Here is a 26,574-nt window from a genome sequence, read left to right as displayed (position 1 = left end):
CAAAGTGGCCTACCATAAAATAAACTATGGAGAAAATGCATCCCATAACATTTGAACATAGAAATAGCTGTTCTATCGTTCAGCCTACAGTATGATCTATAACTGGGCTAATAACTCACTAACTAGCAAAGGGTATGAACAAATGTACACAAGACGCTACATGTCGCTCTCGCTTCGATCTCAAAACAAGCGCATCTACTCACGACCGTTCATGCTGTAAAAACAGTACAGATCAACATGAAGCGCCCAGATCCATATATGTCAATGGTCTATTTGCATATAGGCCTACTGCAGCTCTGCCTATAACAAAATCTCTTGCATAGTTCGTTTTGTTTCGGTATGTTGCAGTGAAAGGGGCTAATATTGAGTTGATTCGTTCACAATTTTCAAAATAAAAGGGAAATGTTGATAGTGTTCACTAATGGGGAAAAGTTCAATCTCGTGCTTCTCTGCGCGTGCTGATATTTCTTCTGTATGGCAGTCCTGGATGAGCTGCGCGCCTGCTTGCAACTTAGAGGGAACATTGCCCAAGACCCATAGCTAAAGCTGTACATTGCAATATGAATGTCAATATGCTCAAAAGGCTGGATAGTGAGGGGATTTCCCATAGTTAAAGTCCCACAATAAGAGAAACAGAGCTAATATTTGTCAATATATTACATCAACAGTGCGATTTCAACAGATTTTTTCTCTTTTTTTTGTGTGTAACTGTCTTTTGTTTAATTTATATAACATTCCAACCTTGTTCAGCGTTTTGTAGTCCAAATATTTCATTATTCCACTATTTGTATCCGTTTCATCAGTTTTAAATGGAGACCTCTATTTTGAAGGTGAACCGCAAATTCCACTATTGAGGGTAATACTTATTGTGGCTAGCTTCACACTGGTCACAAAAGGCACTCATTTCATGGAATGACCCAAGTAATAGAAATCTTCTGTGAGGAAGACTAAAACGGGTATTTATTACACCATAGATGACAGGACAGTCTGGAGGTCAATAACATTAACGGAAAATGTGAAAATGAATCATCATAAATGCCTTAAGAAGTAAATGCTCTCTCGGTCACTTTCACTCATACACATCTATCTTATTTTCTCATCTCTCTACCCTCCCTCTTCTGCTCTCTTTCACCTCCCCTTCTCTCGCTCTTTCTCCTTTATCTTGCTTTCTCTTTAACCTCCATTTCTTCTTGGTCTGCGTGTATTCAGAAGCAACACTTCTAATCAAGACACATGGATTTGCAATCAGCAAATCATATTGAATTCGGCTTATATCACGCTACGCCACAATAAACATGAAGATCAAATGCAGAGACTCAAGAGTTCGAAATCATTGGGTGCTTTTAAAGTAACAGGTTGGGGCGAAATCTGTAGCTTACCTCCGCCGCGTAAAAATAGGGGCCTTCTAGCAGAAGTGAGGACAAAGATTCAGCAGGAGGCAGACAGGTAGAGGTGCAAAAGAGTTTTAGATCTATTTACACAGCGCTTGTGTTTCAAAGATGGCGGTAATATTTACAAATGTACAGTACCAGTCAAAGGTTTGGACACACCTGCTCATTCAACAGTTTATCTTAATTTTTACTATTTTTTTTGCATTGTAGAATAATAATGAAGATATCAAAACTATGAAATAACACATATGTAATCATGTAGTAATCAAAAAAGTGTTAAACAAATTCAAAATATGTTTTATATATTTGAGATTCTTCAAAGTAGCCACCCTTTGTCTTGATGACATCTTTGCGCATGCTTGGCATTCTCTCAACCAGCTTCATGAGGAATGCTTTTCCAACAATCTTGAAGTAGTTCCCACATATGCTCAGCAGTTGTTGGCTGCTTTTCCTTCACTCTGCAGTCCAATTCATCCACAACCAATTGATTTGAAGTTGGGTGATTGTGGAGGCCAGGTCATCTGATGCAGCACTCCATCACTCTCCTTCTTGGTCAAATAGCCCTTCCACACCCTGGAGGTGTGTTTTGGGTCATTATCCTGTTGAAAAATAAATGATAGTCCCACTAAGCGCAAACCAGATGGAATGGCATATCGCTGCAGAATTCTGTGGTAGCCATGCTGGTTAAGTGTGCCTTGAATTCTAAATAAATCACAGACAGTGTCACCAGCAAAGCACCCCCACACCATCACACCTCCTCCTTCATTCTACACGGTGGGAACCACACATAGGGAGATCATCCGTTCACCTACTCTGCGTCTCACAAAGACACGGCGGTTGGAACCAAAATTCTAAAATTTGGAGTCATCAGACCAAAGGACAGATTTCCACTGGTCTAATGTCCATTGCTTGTGTTGTTTCTTGGCCAAAGCAAGTCTCTTCTTCTTATTGGTGTCCTTTAGTAGTGTTTCTTTGCAGCAATTTGACCATGAAGGCCTGATTCATGCAGTCTCCTCTGAACAGTTGATGTTGAGATGTGTCTGTTACTTGAACTCTTTGAAGCATTTATTTGGGCTGCAATTTCTGAGGCTGGTAATGAATTTACCCTGTGCAGTAGAGGTAACTCTGGGTCCTTCTTTCCTGTGGTGGTCCTCATGAGAGCCAATTTTATCATAGTGCTTAATGGTTTTTGCGACTGCACTTGAAGAAACTTTCAAAGTTCTTGAAATGTTCCCAATTTACTGACCTTCATGTCTTAAAGTAATGCTTATTTGAGCTGCTCTTACCATAATATTGACTTGGTCTTTTACCAAATAGGGCCATCTTCTGTATAACACCCTACCTTGTCACAAGACAACTGATAGTCTCATGGCATTAAGAAGGAAATAAATTCAACAAATTAACTTGAACAAAATAGTTGTCATCAAGGCAGAGGGTGGCAACTTTGAAGAGTCTAAAATATAAAATATATTTTGATTTGTTTAACACTTATTTGGTTAGTACATGATTCCATATTTGTTATTTCATAGTTTTGATGTCTTCACTATACTTCTACAAAGTAGAAAATAGTGAAAATAAAGAAAAACCCTTGAATGAGTAGGTGTGTCCAAACTTTTGACTGGTATTGTATGTGTGAAATTTGTTTTGATGTAAAGTGGACCATTATCAAGCACCTGTATCGAAATAGGGGCAGCGCGAAAAAATACATGTCATCTATGCACTTAAACAGCGAATGGAGGACACTTTTCCCGTAGTAAATGTTCATGCCAGCCAGGTAGGCTACACTCCTGTTGTAAATATAAGCAATGTGCTTAATATTAGGAAAGTTCAGAAATACATATAGTAGGCCTAGTCTGTCGAAAGTTGATGGGATTCTCATCTTTTTAGTAGAGGCCATCACTCTGTTTTCTCGTGCAATTGCATAGCCTACTGAAATGTTGCGCAACATGAGCTCATGGGCTCTTATGAAGTGTTTGATTAGATTTTCGATTACATTAGCATTGATATCAGAGTGATTGGAGGGACAATAGAGTGCTGAGTACCAGGCAGTTAGCAAGTTCGGTAGGCTACTAATGAAAACATCAGAGCTAGAAGAAGCCTAATTACCGTGACTAAATGGTCATGCGGAATTTGACTGCCTTCATGACTCGTTACCGCCAGTGTGGCGGTAATACGGTCCACGCGACAGCCCTAGTCATACCTAACCGCCACAGTGGTTTTCCATAACCCCCCTACGCACACAGCGGCACGCTCTGTCCATTTTGCACTAACCTGCCCCTTGTACTTTTTTGCAATCAAATTAAAATGTTGGGGGCACAAATGTAAACCAAGGGGGCTAAGCCTCCTTTCGCCCCCAGGTAGAGCTCGGGATGCTCAACTCAAATACTCAGGCCGACATTATTTTCTGTCCTCACTACTACTACTACAACCTCAAACATCTTTACAAGCACCGTTCCAGCAACGTAGGTAGATTAGTAACCAGGCCAGCAGAGTACAGCTTGGCTTGGCTCAGCAGTTTGAAAAGGATATTGCTGCACTCTCTCTCTCTCTCTCTCTCTCTCTCACAACAGCAGTCTATATTAAAGTCGTATAACTGTTCTCTAGTCTCCTACAGCCTCTTGTCCTGTATTAAATGAATATCACCTTTCCAGAGGAAAGGGATTCATGTTCAGATAAAGACTTTCCGTCATGCCCTTTGTGGCTTATTGAATATTCAAGAGGCCATAAAAATGAAAGACGCCATGACAAATCTGAAAGTCATTACGGTGGCCCAGGAAAACGTTATTGATAATATTATGGAAATGGAATGCAAATTGCTACAGCGGAATGTACTTAACTCAAGAGCTGTTTTCAATTTAACAACAAAAAAAGAAAAGGGGGAGGGGGGCGGTTTGTTAAGTGAGGGATAATTTAGTAAAAATAGCTTAAGTATCCACATTTATTCTTTAAATACCTTCAATATACTGTTCGAGTAGTAGATTATTGAGTTGCCCGAGTTTACTCAGACCAGGGTGTGTACTTATCCAAGTCTTACTGTGTTTACCCATTTATCCCTTCTTCATTTTAAACCTTTATTGAACTGGGAGAACTAGGCTCCTTGTGACATCATAGGATGAGAACCGGCAGCCTCACCTCTGAAGTGCAGAGCAGACGTAGAGAAAATCATGACATCACAGTTGTGTTTCCCTCTTTTCCCCTTTACTCATTCAGCTGTATGTTGGGGCCTTTACTGCCTTGCTGCTCACTTTGAATCATTCATGAGATAGCACACACAACTATTCAATCAAATAATAGGACACACTACAGTTGGCATGGCACGCTATAGATGTCAACACACTCCTCAATCTGCTGACAGCCATTGTCTTAAAATAAACTGAGAGTCACTGATGAGTCAAACCCCCCCTCCCACACCAGACATACGCCCATTGGAGTGCTGATTGAACTGTATAATTAGAGGTAATTAACATTCAATAGGGAAAATAAAGGTCCCCCGTCACGGTCAGGTGCAGGTGTATGTCTGACGACAGACAGGGTGAAAGGCACTAGAGCATCTCTCTCTCTCCCAATATCGCTCCCTCTGTTTCATTCTCACTCTGTCTTGCTCTCTCTTTCCCTCTCCCCCCTCCAACTCTCTTGCTGGTTCACTCTCTCTCTCTGTTCACCCTCTACTCACCTCAGCATGAGAACCAAGTGAACAATCAATTACTGTAGCTGAATATAACATGCTGGCGGCGATAATTAATGAATATAGGCAATGGCATACATTAGCTTAGAAAATGGAATATATTAGCTCAGAAACAGGTCTACCAATCTATCAGTGACTGGTAGTATTACATCAAAGTAAACATTCAATATCTGTACATGTCCCTAAATAGCTTTGTGCTGTATCATCTAATGCATGCATTCAGCATATTCTTTTCAGAAGTATGATAATTACCTATCAATCAACCATCCATTATGACTGAATCAGAAGTGTGTGTGTCAGTGCTGAGTGTAAGTTGACTATGCAAACAATTTGGAATTTCCAACACTAGGTCTTTCTTTGCAGCACATGACTGGACAATAATCAAGACAAGATCAAACTAGAGCCTGCAGGACTTGCTTTGTGGAGTGTGGTGTCAAAAAAACAGAGCATCTCTTTATCACAAACATACCTCTCCCAATCTTTACAACAATTGAAACAATATGTTTACAATCTAATATAACACCAAGTAATTCAGTCTCCTCAACTTGCTCAACAGCCACACCATTCACTACCAGATTCAGCTGAGGTCTAGAACTTTGGGAATGATCTGTACCAAATACAATATTCATAGTTTTAGCGATGTGGGATCAGTTCAGGATCAGTTTATTACTGGCCACTAGGACTGTCCCCAACAAAAAAAACATCTTGGTTGACCAAGAGTCCTCCTGTTCTTTCGACCAATTTATTTTTCCATAGACAGACACCATATGTGTTTGAATAAAATCTACTACATATGCACTGAGCTTGTCTGATGCTTTGATTAAGCACACTGCTCGATTTAATAACTAAGAGACAAATGACTCAAGAAAAAGCCTGATGATCACAATGTTTTTTTTTTTTAAATGACAGCGAGTGCCTGTGTGACTGGCTTGCGATGTCTCGCTCTCCTCCCTACTGCCATGAAAAGGCACCACAGCGCAGCAAGTGTTTATTGAGCTGTCCGTGCAGAAGCTGTAACATCATGTCAGCCATTAAGTTTCTTACTAGTTTCTGACTGAAAAGTTCTGTTACCGAAATCACTTATTTGTTTATTAAAAACATTTCCTAATACCTCAACTAGGGTTGCAAAGGGACAGAGACTTTCCGGTAAATTTCCGGAATTTTCCATGGGAAGATAAGCCTTGGAATATTGGAAATGTTTCTTAAATTCGTCAAAACAGCTAGCTTTTAACAGTGAACCTTTTTTTGTGGGATACACGTAAGGCAATTCTAGGTCTTGTGGCATATTTTGGTTAAACTATCCCCAATTCAATGGAATTGAAATCCTCTGCATGCACAGTGCATTCTTCCATCACATGTACAGCTGATTCTCAAGATCTTGCACGCTAATGAGATGCTATTAAGCCCATACTACTACACTGTTTGAGCCAAGGACTACATGCTTTCTGGTAAGTTTAGATTACAATACCGGGTGGGATGAATATATTTTATAAGACATACATTATTTTTTTGTTTACTGGTAAATAGTAGCCTACAGCAAAGTGTGTTTAAATAATTTCTAACTTGTTAACAATTTCTGCTAGTTCGTTTTTGCTACCATGTGGGTTTTAGCTTGCTTGAGCCTGCTAACTTAGGAGTGTTAATTCACCTGTTCCATACAGGTTTCATTTTAAAACATTTATCTTACAAAGGAGTTGTTTAATCGATCTGCTATTGCTACTGCTACTAACTATTTATCTGTAAAATCTTTACAGGAAAATGACACGACACTATCTGATGTGTGGACACATTTCACTACAGCTAATGGGAAAGCTGTGTACGTTTGCAAATACTGTGCCAAATCATATGTGAAGAATGCAACAAAGATGCAGAATCATCTGGCCAAGTGCATAAAGTTCCCTCAGCGCTCACAACAAGCAACCTCTGACAAAAGTCCCTCTACTTCTATTCGAGGTGAAAATGATGAATCAGACACCTTATCGATAACAACAGCTCTTGGTCCTCCTGGAATCAGAAGTTTTTTTGACTCAATGGAGGAACGTAGTCAGAGAAATGCTGATGAATGTCTTGCTCGAGCTGTGTATGCAACTAGTTCACCTTTGATGCTCACAGGCAATGTGTATTGGAAGAGATTCCTGAATGTTCTTTGCCCAGAATACACCCCTCCAACCTGGCATGCTTTCTCTACTCATTTGCTGGATGCAGAGTTCAACAGAGTTCAAGTGAGGGTCAAGCAAATCATAGAGAAAGCAGACTGTATTGCAATCATCTCTGATGGGTGGTCGAATGTTCGTGGGCAAGGAATAATTAACTACATCATCTCCACCCCTCAACCAGTATTCTACAAGAGCACAGACACAAGGGACAACAGACACACTGGTCTCAACATTGCAGATGAGCTGAAGGCAGTCATCAATGACCTTGGACCACAGAAGGCATTTGCACTGGTGACAGACAATGCTGCGAACATGAAGGCTGCTTGGTCTAAAGTGGAGAAGCCCTACCCTCACAACACACCCATTGTCTGTGATGCTCATGCATTGAATCTGCTCCTCAAGGACATCATGGCACTGAAAACAATGGATACACTCTATACACAATGGATGCCTGCGGCTATGGAATCTTGACCTGTTCACCGGACGTGCTACCTGTCCCAGACATGCTGTTTTCAACTCTCTATAGAGACAGCAGGAGTGGTAGAGATACTCTTAATGATCGGCTATGAAAAGCCAACTGACATTTACTCCTGGGGTGCTGACTTGCTGCACCCTCGACAACTACTGTGATTATTATTACTTGTATGAAAATGTGAACATCTTGGCCATGTTCTGTTATAATCTCCACCCGGCCACCCCTCATAGCCTGGTTCCTCTCTAGGTTTCGGCCTTTCTAGGGAGTTTTTCCTAGCCACTGTGCTTCTACACCTGCATTGCTTGTCGTTTGGGGTTTTAGGCTGGTTTTCTATACAGCACTTTGAGATATCAGCTGATGTACGAAGGGCTATATAAATACATTTGGTTTGATTGGGTTTACAAGAGAGACAAGAAAATGGTTAAATATGCAAAGGGTCATCAAGTTATAGCAGCAATCTACCTCACCAAGCAAAGTGGGAAGAATAAGAGCACCACATTGAAGCTGCCCAGCAACACCCATTGGGGTGGTGTTGTCATCATGTTTGACAGTCTCCCGGAGGGGAAGGAATCTTTCCAAGAAATGGCCATATCACAGCCTGCCGATATCAAGAGGATCCTCCTGGATGATGTATTTTGGGAGAGAGTGGTAAACAGCCTGAAACTCCTGAAACCTAAAGCAGTAGCCATTGCACTGATTGAGGGAGACAATACCATCCTGTCTGTGTTCAGACTCTGCTCGCAGAAATCTCTACTGCCCTGCCCACTTCACTGTTGCTCCAAGCAGAGGAAACTGCAGTTCTGAAATACATCAAAAAGTGTGACGACTTTTGCCTGAAGCCCATACACACCGCAGCATACATGTTGGACCCCAAGTATGCTGGCAAGAGCATCCTGTCTGGTGCAGATCAACAAGGTCTATGGTGTCATCACTACTGTGTCTCGCCACCTTGGCCTGGATGAGGGCAAGGTTTTTGGCTATCTGACGAAGTACAGTTCCAAGCAAGGGCTTTGGGATGGAGATGCAATATGGCAGTCGTGCCAACATATCTCAACAGCCACCTGGTGGAAGGGACTTTGTGGATCTGAGGCTTTCCCCGTTGCCTTCATCATCCTCCAAATCCCACCAACATCAGCCGCCTCAGAGCGCAACTGGTCCTTGTTTGGGAACACACATACCAAAGCATGCAACAGGTTGACCAATACAAGGGTTGAATAATTGGTGGCCATCCGGGCAATTTTCAGGCATTTTGAGCCTGACAACGAGCCATCCTCAACAAGGTTGGAAAGTGACAGTGAAGATGAGGCCTCAGAGTCTGATGTTCAAGAGGTGGACATTGAGGAGGTCCAGGGAGAAGACATGGAAGCCTGAGAGGAAGACAACCAAAGCCTTAGTTTCTAGACTATTATTTTACAGATGTATGTTGAAAATGTTTTTGGGAGATGTGATGGATCATTGGGGATCATTCAATATTCACTTTCTTTTGTTGTTCAGTGAAATTGTCCCATGTGAAGAGTCAACTCATTTAAGTAAAGTTCCATTCGTAACTAAATTGTTTTTTAAAAATGTATATTGGAAGGATTTAATAATTTGCAATTATATCTACTTATGATAAGGTAAAAGGTTTATATTTCTGCCTCCATATGATATGGTAAATATATTGAACGCAAAAAACATCTACATTTAAATGGTATTAATATTAATGTGCATATATTTTCGTTCATTCCCATAAATTCCTGTTAATTCCCACGGAAAGTTTCCACCTCTGAATATTCCCCAAAATGTGCAACCCTACCCTCAACCCTTGCTCTCTTTACATGAAACATGTAAGCATCGCATGCATGTGACCAATAGGGACTGACCTATAGCATATAATTATCACATCAATAAATTGGTTATAACAAACTCTGAACACATTAATCGCAACAGCAAAATGGATGCGGAGGACATGAAAAAGAAATTGAAACAAGCAAATGTTTAATGGTTGCTCAGGAGGGAAAGGGGAAGTCAAATCTGTGGAAGACATTTGACTTAGTTCTGAAACCTACTGGAGATCAACAAAAAGGAGGATATATGAGCAAGCGTTGCATGAGTATTATGTGTACCAAACAGTTGCTGTTAGATTACAATATCATTTCTGATCATTTGTTGTTGTGTAAACACTAAATAAATACGTGTAGCAGAGAGTCTGTTCTAATAAATACAAATAAAAAGATACAGCATTTATTATAGCAGACTAAAAACAGGTGCATGCATTTGTGAATTGGGTTTATTTATTGTTTAGGCTAATTATTCAAAGCTCCCTCTGTTATTACATTTTTTTAAAATGCTTGATTGCATTTCAAAGCATGAATGTCTGGTATGCTGGGTGACACTGAATAAATTAAAAGTAATACCAGTCTGTTCCCCAAAAAATGTATTGTCAAGCCTTTATTACAGCATAGCAAAGATTAAAAACAGCCGAATCTGTTAAATTGCTTTATCCAACATTTTGCCAATGCATGAGGCTTGGTGCTCACTGAATCAGTGGGCTATTAAACAAACACTCAAACAGGCAACAGAAGCAAGATCTGTCTTATACAGTAAATATGGATGATTTATAAAGCCAGGCCCATTTAACAGTTTGGCTATTGATTATAGACCTAATTAAATTGGAGTTTCCTCTATCCTCAATATTCTTAGACAATTAGGCTAAGAAAAAGGGCTGCTTCCTCGTCTCTTCTGCTGCTGCCTCCACAACATCGTTCTCAATCCCAATATGCTGGTTAACTTTGCTATTATGCACATAGCAAAATATGGAAAGGCACCAATTCTATGGTGCACTGAAGATTATGTTTCAGAACCGCAGACAGCGACTGTATCCAACGCAGGAGAAAGCGCATTTGTCTTTAAATAATATTTGATTTATTAGTGTTGCACAATAATTTTTTAACATAAAATAACCATATAGAATTTCAGTATTACGTCTTGGGGACTGTGCCATCCCCATGGATCCCCATGGATCGGCAATGGATTTGTCCACAGAGATAGGTGCGACTCAGAGAAGTGCCTTGTGCACCATAAACAAATATAAATAATTGCGACTGCTCGACTAAAGAAATCTCGGTCTACCAACAGCCTACGGACCAAACAATCAACCAGTAGACAAATTGGGGTCAGCCCTACTGACCGCCCATTCTAAAACTGACTGAAATTCTTTGTTTAGGGTTGCAGTGATTTCACTAACTGGGGTTGCTGACATGTATAGGGTTGAATTATCAGCATACACGGACATATAGGCTTTGTTTAATGTCAGTGGCAGGTCATTGGTAAAAACAGAAAAGAGTATGGTTATGGTCAATAAAGAATTTGTTTACAGAGAAATAGCATTGTATTTTTTCCAACAGTTTGCTAAGAGTTGGCAGCAAGCTGATAGGTCGACTGTAAGAACCAGCAAAGGATGCTTTACTATTCTTGGCCGCTTTACCATTCTTGACTTTGGTTTCCTTCCAGGCCTGAGGACAAACACCTCTAGGCTCAGATTAAAGATATGATGGATAGGAGTGGCTATAGAGTCAGTTACCATCTTTACATCTAAGTTGCCAACGCCAAAAAAATCCACCTCTCTCACACTAACTTTATAAAATGTGAAATTATTAGTTATTTTTTTCTGTATGAATACGTTGGCTCACTGTTCATAGCTGGCATTTCCTGCCTAAATTTGCCCACTTGGCCAATGATGTAATTATTAAAATCATTGGCAACATCAAATGGTTTTGTGATGAATAAGCCATCGGATTAGTTTTAAGATATGAGGGGAATTGGTCTTTCTGCACATAATTTCATTTAAAGCACTCCAAAGTTTTTTTCACATCTTTCTTTATATCATTGATATTAGCTTCACAATATAGTTTATTCTTATTGTTGTTGAGTTTAGTGACATAATTTCTCAATTTGCATAAGTCAACCATTCAGATGTGCAGTGACTTTTTAGCCACCCATTTTGTCCCATCCCTTTCAACCATACAGTTTTTCCATTCCTCATAAATCCATGGAGCCTTAACAGTTCTGACAGTTTAACAGGTGCATGATTATCAATAATTGGAAGAAGCAATTTCAGAAATTCAGTGCAGCATCTGGATGCTGCTTATTAGTCACAGACAAATATCTTTAACATCATCCACATCAAATATTTTGTAACATCTCCTATACACTACTTTAGGCCCAGCTTTTGGAACCTTGGCTTTCCTGGATATAGCCAATGGTGTATCAGTGATCACTGCATCCAATGGGTACGGATACAGCTTTAGAACAAAGTTTTAAAGTATTACAAATGTGATCAATACATGTGAATGATCTTGTTCCTGTAGTGTTTGTTAACACCCTGGTATGTTGGTTAATAACCTGAACCATATTACAGGCACTGGTTACAGTTAGAAGCTTCCTCTTTAGCGGTCAGCTTGATGAAAACCAGTCAATATTCAGGTCCCCAAGAAAGTAGACCTCTCTGTTTACATCACATACACTATCAAGATTTTTATACACATTATCTAGATACTGGCTGTTCACAGTTGGTGGCCTAGAGCAACACCCTAAAAAAAATAGTTTGAATTAAAAAGGTTTTAGGCATTATCCCTTGTCAGTAATGACTTGAGTATGAGGAGAGAGAAAAGAGGACTGAGAGGGAGTACTAACATCGTTTTGCACTTTGGAAAGGTATGCGAAAGGGCCAATAAAACACAGTACAAGTTTACTGGAATGACTATCACCATGGTGACTGTTTTCTAGGAGGTGGCAGGGGAGTGTGTGTGTGTGTGTGTGTGTGTGCACGCGCCAGCTTACGTGCACCCTCTCCTACCCCACCTGTAAAATTAAATTAATGCTATGTTGTAATAATTCATTATAGCATTATTATTGTATTACTGATAATAACACATATGTGAAAACCAATTTTAAAAATATATATAAACAGCTTACAGGCATGCATGTGTGTGAGTTCATACTTGTGCATGTGAGCGTGCATTTGTATGTGTGTGCATACTTGTGCATGTGAGCGTGCATGCTGGTGCATACGTGTGTGTGTGGTTTGAAATGAGGCCAAGAGTATAGCACTCTGATGTGAGCAGGTCGTGCTATGAAGAGTGTGGAGCACCCACAGGGGGTTGCCAGATTGGCCTTTGTTTATAATTTGAATTCCAGCTCATCACAGCACTCTTCAACTGGCAAATCCTATTTTAAAGACATATACATTTGAAGAGATGCCAATAAATTGCTTTCAGGCAGCTGATCGGAGCTTGAAGCAACAGGGTAGATACAAAGTCTTGAAAGCGAGACAAGAGAAATGCATAATATATAGTATGAAGCGACTGTGCACGTGTGGACGGCTTCTATCCCCAAGCCATAAGACTCCTGAACATCTAGTCAAATAGCTACCCAGACTATTCACATTAACCCCACCCCATCCACACCACTGCCACTCTCTGTTGTCATCTATGCATAGTCACTTTAATTAACTCTCCCTACATGTACATACAACCTCAACTAACCAGTGCCCCCGCACATTGACTCTGTACCGGCACTAGAGGTCGACCGATTATGATTTTTCAACACCGATACCGATTATTGGAGGACCAAAAAAGCCGATGCCGATTAATCGGCCGATTTTTATTTATTTATTTGTAATAATAACAATTACAACAATACTGAATAAACACTTATTTTAACTTAATATATTACATCAATAAAATCAATTTAGCCTCATGTAAATAATGAAACATGTTCAATTTGGTTTAAATAATGCAAAAACAAAGTGTTGGAGAAGAAAGTAAAAGTGCAATATGTGCTATGTAAGAAAGCTAACGTTTCAGTGACTTGCTCAGAACATGAGAACATACTGTATGAAAGCTGGTGGTTCCTTTTAACATGAGTCTTAAATATTCCCAGGTAAGAAGTTTTAGGTTGTAGTTATTATAGGAATTATAGGACTATTTCCCTCTATACCATTTGTATTTCATTAACCTTTGACTATTAGATGATCTAATAGGCACTTTAGTATTGCCAGTGTAACAGTATAGCTTCCGTCCCTCTCATCGCTCCTCCCTGGGCTCGAACCAGCATCACAACGACAGCAGCCACCCTCGAAGCAGCGTTACCCATGCAGAGCAAGGGGAACAACTACTAGAAGGCTCAGAGCGAGTGACGTTTGAAACGCTATTAGCGGGCGCTAACTAGCTAGCCATTTCACTTCGGTTACACCAGCCTCATCTCGGGAGTTGATAGGCTTGAAGTCATAAACATAAACATGCACAACGAAGAGCTGCTGGCAAAATGCACGAAAGTGCTGTTTGAATTAATGTTTACGCGCCTGCTTCTGCCTACCACCGCTCAGTCAGATACATAGATACTTGTATGCTTGTATGCTCAGTCAGATTATATTCAACGCAGGACACGCTAGATAATATCTAGTAATATCATCAACCATGTGTGGTTAACTAGTGATTATGATTGATTGTTTTTATAAGATAAGTGTAATGCTAGCTAGCAACTTACCTTGGCTTACTGCATTTGCGTAACAGGCAGTCTCCTTGTGGAGTGCAACGAGAGAGAGGCAGGTCGTTATTGCGTTGGACTAGTTAACTGTAAGGTTGCAAGATTGGATCCCCCGAGCTGACAAGGTGAAAATCTGTCGTTCTGCCCCTGAACGAGGCAGTTAACCCACCGTTCCTAGGCCGCCATTAAAAATAACAATGTGTTCTTAACTGACTTGCCTAGTTAAATAAAATGTATAATTTTTACAATTTTTATTATTATTCTTATTATTCTTATTTTTTTTGAATCGGGAAATCGGCGCCCAAAAATACCGATTTCCGATTGTTATGAAAACTTGAAATCAGCACCAATTAAAATCGGCCATTCCGATTAATCGGTCGACCTCTAACCGGCACCCCTCTGTATATACTGTTATTTTTTACTGCTCCTCTTTAATTACTTGTTACTTTTATCTCTTATTCTTATCCGTATTTTTTGAAACTGCACTGTCGGTTAGGGGCTCGTAAGTAAGCATTTCACTGTAAGATTGCATTCGTTGTATTCGGCGCATGTGACTAATAAAATGTGATATTTTTCAAATTAAGGTTTCCTGGTGACAATGTGAACATCTCGAGTGACAACTGGTAACAATTATATTGGGCTCAATTTTGCGAGTTAAAAAAAAACTTTGGTAGGATTATAAACTATGGGTGTTGCTACAGGTCACCAAGGCAAGAGGGGGTGTCAAATTGATATATTTCAAATATTGGGAGGGTCATGACCCAGTGTTGCGTTTGAGACCACCTAAAGCGAGACCGATTCAAGACCAAGACCGGAGCAAATTGAGTCCGAGTCAAGACCGGGAGGGGGACAAGGGGTCTGACCAGAAAAATGCCAGTCCAATTCAAGACCATGATTGTAATTTTGTCAAATCACAAATCACCACCATAAAATAAGAGTTCAAAATGTCCAGTATTTCTGTGTTCATATTTCAAGACAACATGTGGATTCTTTAGACATTCAGAGTAGTGAAAAAAAATCCATGCTGAGGGAAAATAGAGCCACTCTACAAATTATTACTAACTCAAACACAGTGGGGAACAATGGGTCTTCTACACCTTCAGAGAAGGGCTAAGGATTTATAAAATAAAAACTCTAATAATGTAATTCTAATATTATTATTTTCAAATTCAGGCCAACAGAGATAGCAACAGACTGTTCAAACCCAGTAACCTAGAGTAAGTTTTTACAAAAACGTATGGAAACTTCTGCATTGAAGGCCAACAGGTCACTACGCATTTGCGATCAGTAGTTTTCCCACAGTTTAGCTAGCTAGCTTTTGTTGTGGCTAGTTTGCAGAGGCAGCATCAGATGTTATCAAAGAGGATGTTGTTGCTAATTTGTTAGCTCCTCCCTCTTCAAGAATAACTTTTAACATGAAGTTAAGTTTAAAATTATCATTATCTGGTGAGTGGAACTGTGTTTTTATTCAAGCGTGCTTGCTGTTGTTAGCCATTTCTTTGAAATTAACTTTGTGTGAAACATTGGTAAAACATTTCACGTTTTCATAAATTCTTAGAATGTTTAGGGATTATGACATATGTTAAAATTTCATAGCAATTGGTTATAGCCAATCAGTATACAAACAAGCCATTTGCCACACGGGCCTGCCATCATTCACTTTGAACTGGACTGTGTGTTTACAGGCAGTTGCAACAGCACGACTTTGAATAATCAGAACGCATTCGCCAAAAGACACTAAATACACCTGAATGGATTTCAGCAAATATGTAAACACCAGGGGAATCCTCTTACATTTGGGAATTTGACAGTCCTATTGATCAAACAACATGAAAAGGTAGTCTCTCTCTCCCTCAGTTATGCACATTAAACAACAACAAGATCAACAACTAATGCTAGCCAGAGCAAGATGAGCGAAAATATAGTGAAGGAACATTTTTAAGCTAGTTGGCTGTCAAATTTGCCCCGATAAACAATGGAGAATTGTAGCCTCCTCATCCTTCTGTAGCTTGCCTGCCAATGCATGTTTGTCCCCACCAAGCACCCAAACTAACTGGCTAAAGTTGGCTAGCTTTATAGCTAGCTACTTCCAGACACAAATGAGAGAACACCTCACTCTGACCATTTTACTTGCCATAGCAGAGCTGGTAAGACTATTGACATGTTAAGGAGAGCGTTCTTACTAATTATTACTTTTTTGGTCCGTTTACTACCACCGGTCATATTCATCGGGTGTTGTGTGTTTGTAAATTCATCAGCTGTTCTGCACTCTGGCACACTCAGACGAGAGTGTCCTGAAATCGGAGTAGATAGCCATAGTGAATTTGGCTGTCATTTCATAACTGGCTATTATGCATCAGCTGTGAGGAGTGTGGTCACATACAGTGCCTTCAGAAAGTATTCAATAGCCCTTAACTAATTCCATATTGTGTTGTGTTACAGGTTGAACTCAAAATATATATATATTTTTTTAAATCACCCATCTACACAGAATACCCAAATAATGACAAAGTTAAAAACATGTTTTAGGAAACTTTTGCAAATGTGTTGAAAATGAAATACAGAAATATCTAATTTACATAAGTATTCACAGCCCTGAGTAAATACTTTGTAGAATCACCTATAGCAGTGATTACAGCTGTGAGTCTTTCTTGGTAAGTTTCTAAAGGCTTTCCCACACCTGGATTGTGCAACATTTGCCCATTACTGTTTTCAAAATTCATCAAGCTCTGTCAAATTGGTTGCTGATCATTGCTAGACAACTATTTTCATGTCTTGCCATAGATTTTCAAGCAGCGTTAAGTCACTCAGGAACAGACACTGTCTTCTTGGTAAGCAACTCCAGTGTAGATTTGGCCTTGTGTGTTACGCACGCTATTGTCCTGCTGAAAGCTGAATTCATCTGGTAGAAAGCAGAACCAGGTTTCCCTCTAGGATGTTGCCTGTGCTTAACGATTACAAGCATACCCATAACATGATGCAGCCACCACTATGCTTGGAAATATGGAGTGGTACTCAGAAATGTGTTGTATTGGATTACAAACATAAGACTTAAGTTAATTCCTTTGCACATTTTTTTGCAGTATTACTTTCGTGCCTTGTTGCAAACAGGATGCATGTTTGGGAATATTTTTATTCTGTACGGTCTTCCTTCTTTTCACTCTGTCAATTAGGTTAGTATTGTGAAGTAACTACAATGTTGTTGATCCATCCTTAGTTTTGTTATATCACAGCCATTAAACTCTGTTTTAAAGTCACCATTGGGGAAATCCCTGAGAGGTTTCCTTCCTCTCCTGCAACTGAGTTAGAAAAGACACCTGCGTCTTTGTAGTGACTGGGTGTATTGATACACCATCCAAAGTGTAATAAATAACTTCACCATTCTCAAAGGGATATTGAATGTCTGCTTTATTTTTACCCATCTTCCAATAGGTGCCCTTCTTTGTGAGGCATCGGGAAACCTCCCTGGACTTTGTGGTGTAATCTGTGTTTGAAATTCACTGCTTGACTGAGGGACCTTAAATATACGTGTATGTGTGGGATACAGAGATGAGGTAGTCATTCAGAAATCATGCTACACACTATTACTGCACACAGAGTGAGTCCAAGCAACTTATTATGTGACTTGTTAAGCACATTTTTACTCCTCTACTTATTTAGGATAGCATAACAAAGGGTTTGAACATTTACTTACACAAGACATTTCAGTTTTTCATTTTTTTATTAATTTGTAAACATCTAACTTGTAAACATTCCACTTTGACATTATGGGGTATTGTGTGTAGGCCAGTGACACAAAATCTAAATTTAATCAATTTTAAATTCAGGCTGTAACACAACAACATGTGGAAATTGTCAAAGGGTGTGAATACTTTCTGAAGGCACTGTATCACTGTATATATGGGAGAGCACTGTATCACTGTATATTTGGGAGAAAGTGTGTTTATTGGTATTTTTTTGTCTTCCGGTCTTGACAATGAACTGGGTCATGTGTCTTACGTGTCAAAGACTGATATGTTGACAATAAACATGAACAAGTAATTGTGTGTGTTGATGTAAATATTTCAGAGTAAATGACAGGTGAGTGACCGCCATGAGAAGTAGATCATAGGTCAGGGTTAAAGTTACGATGGAAAATGGTGAACCAAAGTTATAATTGCGTGTGTTGGTGTAAATTCTATAATGATCAGGTGAGTGATGGCGCCGTAGGGGAGGGCTGCTGTTTTATTGGCTCTTAACCAACTGTGGTATTTTGTTTGTTTTTTCACATTGTTTGTAACTTATTTTGCACATAATGTTGCTGCTACCGTCTCTTATGACCGAAAAGAGCTTCTGGACATCAGAACAGTGATTACTAACCTTGAATTGGACGAATAGTTGTCCCTTAATGAGTCGGACGGGAAGGATATACTCCAAACACCCAAACAGGCCTTCATGCCCTCATGCCCGTCATTCACTGGAGAAAGAAACTAAGATTTCGCAGAAAGAGATAGGGGTGCCTTGTGAGGATCAGGCGACGAGTGTCTAATCTGCCTTTGCCATTAGTACTGTTAGCTATCGTTCAATCGCTGAAAAATAAATGGGACGAACTGAAAGCATGTTTATCCTACCAACGGGACATTCAAAACTGTAATATCTTTCATATTTCATGAGTCATGGCTGAACGACGACATGAATAACATACAGCTGGTGGGTTACACACTGTATCGGCAGGATACAACAGCAGCCTCTGGTAAGACACAGGGCAGGGGCCTATACATATTTGTAAACAACAGCTGGTGCACGTTATCTAAGGAAGTCTCAAGGTTTTGCTCGCCTGAGGTAGAGTATCTCATGATAAGCTGTAGACCACACTATCTACCGAGAGAGTTTTCATCTGTATTTTTCGTAGCTGTCTACATACCACCACAGACCGATGCTGACACTAAAACCACACTCAATGAGCTGTATACTGCCATAAGCAAACAGGAAAACGCTCATCCAGAGGCGGCGCTCCTAGTGGCCAGGTACTTTAATGCAGGTCAATTTAAATCAGTTTTACCTCATTTCTATCAGCATGTTAAATGTGCAACCAGAGGGAAAGAAACTCTAGACCACCTTTACTCCACACACAGAGACACGTACAAAGCTCTCCCACATCCTCCATTTGGCAAATCTGACCATAATTCTATCCTCCTGATTCCTGCTAACAAGCAAAAATTAAAGCAGGAAGCATCAGTGACTCAGTCTATAAAAAAGTGTTCAGATGGAGCAGATGCTAAACTACAGGACTGTTTTGCTAGTACAGACTGGAATGTATTCCAGGGTTCTTCCGATGGCATTGAGGAGTACAGCACATCAGTCACCGACTTCATCAATAAGTGCATTGATTACATCGTCCCCACAGTGACTGTGAGTACATAACCCAACCAGAAGCCATGGATTACAGGCAACTTCCGCACTGAGCTAAAGGGTAGAGCTGCCGCTTTCAAGGAGTGGGACTCTAACCCGTAATCTTATATGAAATTCCGCTATGCCCTCCGATGAACCATCAAACAGGTAAAGTGTCAATACACGACTAAGATCGAATCGTACTACACCGGCTCCGATGCTCGTCGGATGTGGCAGGGGTTGCAAACGATTACAGATTTACAAAAGAGAAGCACAGCCGAGAGCTGCCCAGTGACATAAGCCTAACAGACGAGCTAAATAACTTCTACGCTCGCTTCGAGGCAAGTAATACTGAAACATGCATGAGAGCGTCAACTGTTCCATATGACTGTGTGGTCACGCTCTCCGCAGCCGATGTGAGTAAGACCTTTAAACAGGCCAGATGAATTACCAGGACGTGTATTCTGAGCATGCGCCGACCAACTGGCAAGTGTCTTCATGGACATTTTCAACCTCTCCCTGTCGGAGTCTGTAATACCAACATATTTCAAGCAGGCCACCAAAGTCCCTGTGCCCAAGAACACTAAGGTAACCTGCCTAAATGACTCCTGACCCGTAGCGCTCACGTCTGTAGTCATGAAATGCTTTGAAAGGCTGGTCATGGCTCATATCAACACCATTATCCCAGAAACCCTAGACCTACTCCTATTTGCATGCCACACCAACAGATCCGCAGTTGATGCAATCTCTATTGCACTCCAAACTGCCCTTTCACACCTGGACAAAAGGAACACCTATGTGAGAATGTTATTCATTGACTACAGCTCACCATTCAACACCACAGTGCCCTCAAAGCTCATCACTAAGATAAGGACCCTGCGACTAAACACCTCCCTCTGCAACTGGATCCTAGACTTCCTGACCGGCTGCCACCAGGTGGTAAGGGTAGGTAACAACACATTCGCCACGCTGATCCTCGACACTGGGGCCGCTCAGGGGTGCGTGCTCAGTCTCCTCCTGTACTCCGTGTTCACTCATGACTGCACGGCCAGGCACGACACCAACACTATCATTAAGTTTGCTGATGACACAATAGTGGTAGGCCTGATCACCGACAACGATGAGACAGCATATAGGGAGGAGGTCAGAGACCTGACCATGTGGTGCAAGGTCAACAACCTCTCACGCAATGCGATCAAGACAAATTAGATGATTGTGGACTACATGAAAAGGAGGACCGAGCATGCCCCCATTCTTATCTACGGGGCTGTAGTAGAGCAGGTTGACAGCTTCAAATTCCTTGGTGTCCACATCAACAACAAATTAACATGGTCCAAGCACACCAAGACAGTCGTGAAGAGGGCACGACTAAACCTGTTCCCCCTCAGGAGACTGAAAAGATTTGGCATGGGTCCTCAGATCCTCAAAGGGATTTACAGCTGCACCATCAAGAGCATCCTGACGGGTTGCATCACTGCCTGGTATGGCAACTGCTCGGCCTCCGATCGCAAGGCACTACAGAGGGTAGTGCGTACGGCCCAGTACATCACTGGGGCCAAGCTTCCTGCCATCCAGGACCTCTATACCAAGTGGTGTCAGAGGAAGACTCCAGCCACCCTAGTCATAGACTCTCTGCTCACGCACGGCATGCGGTAGCGGAGCGCCAAGTTTAGGTCCAAGAGGCTTCTAAAACAGCTTCTACCCCCAAGCCATAAGACTCCTGAACATCGAATCAAATGGCTACCCAGACTATTTGCATTGCCCCCCAACCACCCTCTTCTACACTGCTACTACTGTTATTATCTATGCATAGTCACTTTAATAACTCTACATACATGTACATATTACCTCAATTACCTCGACACCGGTGCCCCGTACACTGACTCTGTACCGGTACCCCCTGTATATAGCCTCACTATTGTTATCTACTGCTGCTCTTAAATTATGTTATTCTTATCTCTTTCTTTTTTCGGGGGGATGGGGGGGGGGGTTATTTTCTTAAAAGTGCATTTCACTGTAAGGTATTTGGCGCATGTGACATATAAAATGTAATTTGTTTATTGGAGTGAATGCCATAAGAACTGGGTCAGGGTTAGCCTGCATATAGAATCTTTATAGAATGTTTTTTTTATTTTGTTGCCAATTATGCCATTTAGCAGACTTTTTTTTATCCAAAGCGACTTACAGTCATGCATGTATACATTTAACATGTTACCTTTATTTATTTAACTAGGCAAGTCAGTTAAGAACAAATTCTTATTTTCAATGACGGCCTAGGAACAGTGGGTTAACTGCCTGTTCAGGGGCAGAACGACAGATTTGTACCTTCTCAGCTCGGGGATATGAACTTGCAACCTTTCGGTTACTAGTCCAACGCTCTAACCACTAGGCTACCCATACGGGTGGTCCCGGGAATTAAACCTACTGTCATGGTGACATGCTCTACCAACTGAGCTACAAAGGACCATACTGTCTATGGGTTTGAGATGTGAGTGTAGTGATGTTGTATAGCATGGAGTTTTGAGGTTAGAGTGAAACCGTATAATAGGGGTCAGAGGTTAGAGGTAATTGGTTTAAAATGGAGGAACAGAGGTACTCACACCATAGGTTTCTCCATACGGCTGCCCAGCGATCCCACCACCTCTCCCAATGTACAGAACGCCTGGCCAAGGAAGTCCTACAGAAACAGAGATACAAGTTTATATATATATATATATATATATATATATATATATATATATATATATATATATATATATATAGGCACATTCTGGTGAAGTGGAAGATATATAGGCGACACACACACGCATGCATGGGTACACGCATGCATGGGTGCACACATCCACACAAACCACACACAGCGGACTCCCATTCCATACTGCGCATAGAATACTCTTTATGAAACATGACATTGACATTAATACAATAAATCACATGTTGGGGGATGGGGGAGGGAGAACCCTTGTGATTCTATTAGCCAGTGTCTGGAAAAACACCAACACTTCATAATGGAATCTCACTGTGGTCTTCTCTGACCACAATGTCTAGTATAAACAGTGTGTGCTGTATAATCCCTATAGGCTTTATAGCCCAGTTATTTCCAGCATGCTCCAGCATCCAGACCTGGAGCAAATACTATTTGAAATACTTTAAGTATTTGCTCTAGCCTGCCTGGGTTACCAAATGGTCAGTTTATCAGTTTTAGGATTATTGTATTGATTCCATTGCACCAAGAAAACTCAACCAAGCCTAGATAATGTATTTGAAAAGACTTAAAATAGTATTTGAACCCAGGTCTGATTTCCTCCCAGCTCCACTACCCCGCCCGCCAGCCAGCCAGCCAGCCAGCCAGCCAGCCAGCCAGCCTGCCTATCTGCCTGCCTATCTGCCTGCCTATCTGCCTGCCTATCTGCCTGCCTGCCTGCCTGCCTGCCTATCTGCCTCTCACATGTTAACACAGTAAAGGTTTATCTCCAGTGGAATTCCCCACTGGCCAGGGCTGGCTAAGCAGCCTCTAAAACTGCCAAGTGTGTCATTCCCAGCCTGAGGATTGATTTCATCCCCTGTTTAAATGCCTGATCGAGGAAGGGAGAAAAGGAGAGAGACAGAGTGAGAGCAAGAGCAAGAGCGAGAGAGATTGGGGGCGGAGGGAAGGAGAGAGAGAGGGATAGGGATAGAGAATGTATCCAGCGTGAATGTCTGTGAAATTGGGAGAGACAGTTCCAGAATGGAGGACCAGTGAAAAAAGCCTTGTGACTAAGAGTGTGTGTGTGTGTGTGCACAGCATGTGTGTGCTAGGGTCCCTGGTTGCATAAAACATTTAACTGCAACGTTAATGCAATGTATTTTACACAACACGACAGGCAGTGGACCAGGGGATATGGGCTTTATTATAGCGTTACTATTGTACCAACTCCAACAGGTAGAGGAGCATCTCTTGTACTCCCCACATTGAATTGTGCACGTCATCCACCAAACATTGTGGAAAAACTGCAGTTATTTTCCATGACTGCATACTATTGATGGCAAAGGCGATTGGCCCAAATCACAGTGACCACTCCCCCTTTTATCCTTTCACCATGGAAACTTTTACACGCTGCTCACTATGTGCACATTGTTAGAAAACCAGTCTTAAACATTACCCAACAGATTATCAGCCACATTAGTCAGGTAATGGTAAATAAAGCTATGCATGACACATGCCATGTGACAAGCCAACATGTGAAGGCTGTCCAAATAACAGAGAAGGCATCCCTTAAGGTCAAACATATAATAACTCATTCTCATGTTCTCATTGTTTGTGCTTATCTAATGACCTTCATCCTTAAGCGGTTGTTTGCCAAACAAAGTCTAAACAGAACATTTCCCTGCAACGTGGGCAGACTGGTTTTTCCAAATTGCCAAAGCAAACACAGGAGAGAGCAAAGTGTGAAATGTGACTAAGATAAGATAGGACAGGGATAGAAATGCTAAATGAATCTAGTCAATCCTAGGGATAAAAGGAACATGAGCATTTTGCTAATAGTAGGCTGAGCTTATGGTGATCATTAGGTAAGATAATGCCAGGATAATGTAGTATAATGCTTTCAGTCCAGTGAATCCAATGTAATTAATGTCACTTGAGACCATATTTAGCAATATGAGGTGGTTTAGAAAGGCAGCATCACAAATCCTGATTGGTATGGATGGTGTTCTGAAGGGTCATTCCAAAAAACGCTCTAATTAACCTCTGGACATGCCCCCTCTACTGCCAACTCAGCACACCTGATCTCACTCTAACAATCACCATTTCTCTCCTTTACTCAGCTATAAATGCAGTTTGTTACCATTTCCATGCGTCCTTATTTTGTGCGTCCCTGAGTTTAAATAAGTACCTTTTAATGTGTTATTGGAGATTATATAATGCTAACTTTGCCAACTTCCTAGCCTGTATATACTGTATATCTAATTATTAATCTACACTATATATACAAAAGTACACTACATGACAAAAAGTATGTGGACACCTGCTCGTCGAACACCTCCTTTCCAAAATTATGGGCATTAATATGGAGTGTGTCTCCCCTTTGTTGTTAAAACCCCCTTCTTTCTTCTGGGAAGGCTTTCCACTAGAAGTTGGAACAGTGCTGCGGGGACTTGCTCCCATTCAGCCACAAGAGCATTAGTGAGGTCGGGCAATGGTGTTGGGCGATTAGGCCTGGCTCGCAGTCGGCGTTCCAATTCATCCCATGAAACAGGAAAGGGCCTTCCCCAAACTGTTGCCACAAAGTTGGGAGCACAGAATCTAACTGTATGTTGTAGTGTTAAGATATCCCTTCACTGGAACTAAGGGCCCTAGCCCGAACCATGAAAAACAGCCCCAGACCACAATTTCTCCTCCACCAAACTTTACAGTTGGCACTATGCATTGAGGCAGGTAGCATTCTCTAGACATCCACCAAAATCAGATTTGTCCGTCGGACTGACAGATAGTAAAGCGTGATTCACCACCCCAGCCGACGCTTGGCATTGCACACGGTGATCTTAGGCTTCTGCGTGGCTGCTCGGCCATGGAAACCCATTTCACAAAGCTCCCGACTAACAGTTATTGTATTGATATTGCTTCCAGAGGCCGTTTGGAACTTGGTAGTGAGTGTTGCAACCGAGGACAGACGCTTCAGCATTCAGAGGTCGATGGACATTGCATGGCTGTGTGGTCAGATGATGCAGATGCTAAGCTACAGGAATGTTTTGCTTGCACAGACTGGAATATGGTCCGGGATTCATCCAATGGCATTGAGGAGTACAGCACATCAGCCACCGACTTCATCAATAAGGGCATCGATGATGTTGTCCCCACAGTGACCGTACGTACATACCCGAACCAGAAACCATGGATTACAAGTTTCCACTGCCGCTTTCAATTAGCGGGACTCTAACCCGGAAGCTTATAAGAAATCCTGCTATGCCCTCCGACGTACTATCAAACAGACAAAGCATCAATTCAAGACTAAGATCGATCCTACTACACCAGCTCTGACGCTCGTCGGATGTGGCAGGGCTTGCCAACAATTATGGACTACAAAGAGAAATCCCTCAAAACGAGCAGCCCAGTGACACGAGCCTACCAGACAAACCAAATTACTTCTATGCAAGCAACACTGAAGCATGCATGAGAGCACCAGCTGTTCTGGAGGACAGTGTGATCACGCTCTCCATAGCCAATGTGAGTATGACCTTTAAACATGTCAACATTAACAAGGTCACAGGGCCAGATGGATTACCAGGACGTGTACACAGAGAATGCCAACTGGCAAGTGTCTTCAACGACATTTTCAAACTGTCCCTGACAGAGTCTGTAATACCTACATGTTTCAAGCAGACCACCATAGTCCCTGTGCTATAGAACGCCAAGGTAACCAGCCTAAATGACTACCGACCCTTCTGTAGCCATGAAGTGCTTTGAAAGGCTGGTCATGGTTTACAGCAACACCATAATCTCAGAAATTCTAGAGGCAATTCAATTTGCATATCGTCCCAACAGATCCACAGATGATACAATCTCTATTGCACTCCACACTGCCCTTTCTCACCTGGACAAAAGGAACATCTACGTGAGAATGCTGTTCATTGACTACAGCTCGGGGCAGCAGGTAGCCTAGTGGTTAGAGTGTTGGGCCAGTAACCGAAAGGTTGCTAGATCGAATCCCCGAGCTGACAAGGTAAAAATCTGTTGTTCTGCCCCTGAACATGGCAGTTAACCCACTGTTCCTAGGCTGTCATTGTAAATACGAATTTGTTCTTAACTGACTTGCCTAGTTAAATAAATAAATAAAAAATTAAACATCATAGTGCCCAGCTAAGGACCTTGGGACTAAACACCTCCATCTGGATCCTGGACTTCCTGAATAGGTTCCTTTTGACCAGGTGGGAAAGGGCAACAACATATGGTATGGCAACTGCTTGGCATCCAATCGCAAGACGCTACAG

At 41.3% G+C, this 26,574-nt stretch overlaps 1 protein-coding gene across 2 annotated transcripts in view; it reads right to left on the bottom strand.

Moving 5' to 3' along the window:
• Nucleotides 1–26,574, bottom strand: part of LOC139378762 (copine-8) — a 109,512-nt gene that overhangs the window by 39,701 nt on the left and 43,237 nt on the right. For both annotated transcript variants that reach the window (XM_071121239.1, XM_071121240.1), the window contains exon 6: nt 22,206–22,282. In XM_071121239.1, coding sequence (XP_070977340.1) covers nt 22,206–22,282 — 77 coding nt within the window. The remainder of the gene's footprint in view (nt 1–22,205; nt 22,283–26,574) is intronic.

This window comes from Oncorhynchus clarkii, chromosome 21, assembly GCF_045791955.1.
Source record: "Oncorhynchus clarkii lewisi isolate Uvic-CL-2024 chromosome 21, UVic_Ocla_1.0, whole genome shotgun sequence".
Lineage (NCBI taxonomy): Eukaryota > Metazoa > Chordata > Actinopteri > Salmoniformes > Salmonidae > Oncorhynchus > Oncorhynchus clarkii.
Note: the sequence above shows the minus strand (reverse complement) of the source record. Positions and strands in the feature narration are given on the sequence as shown.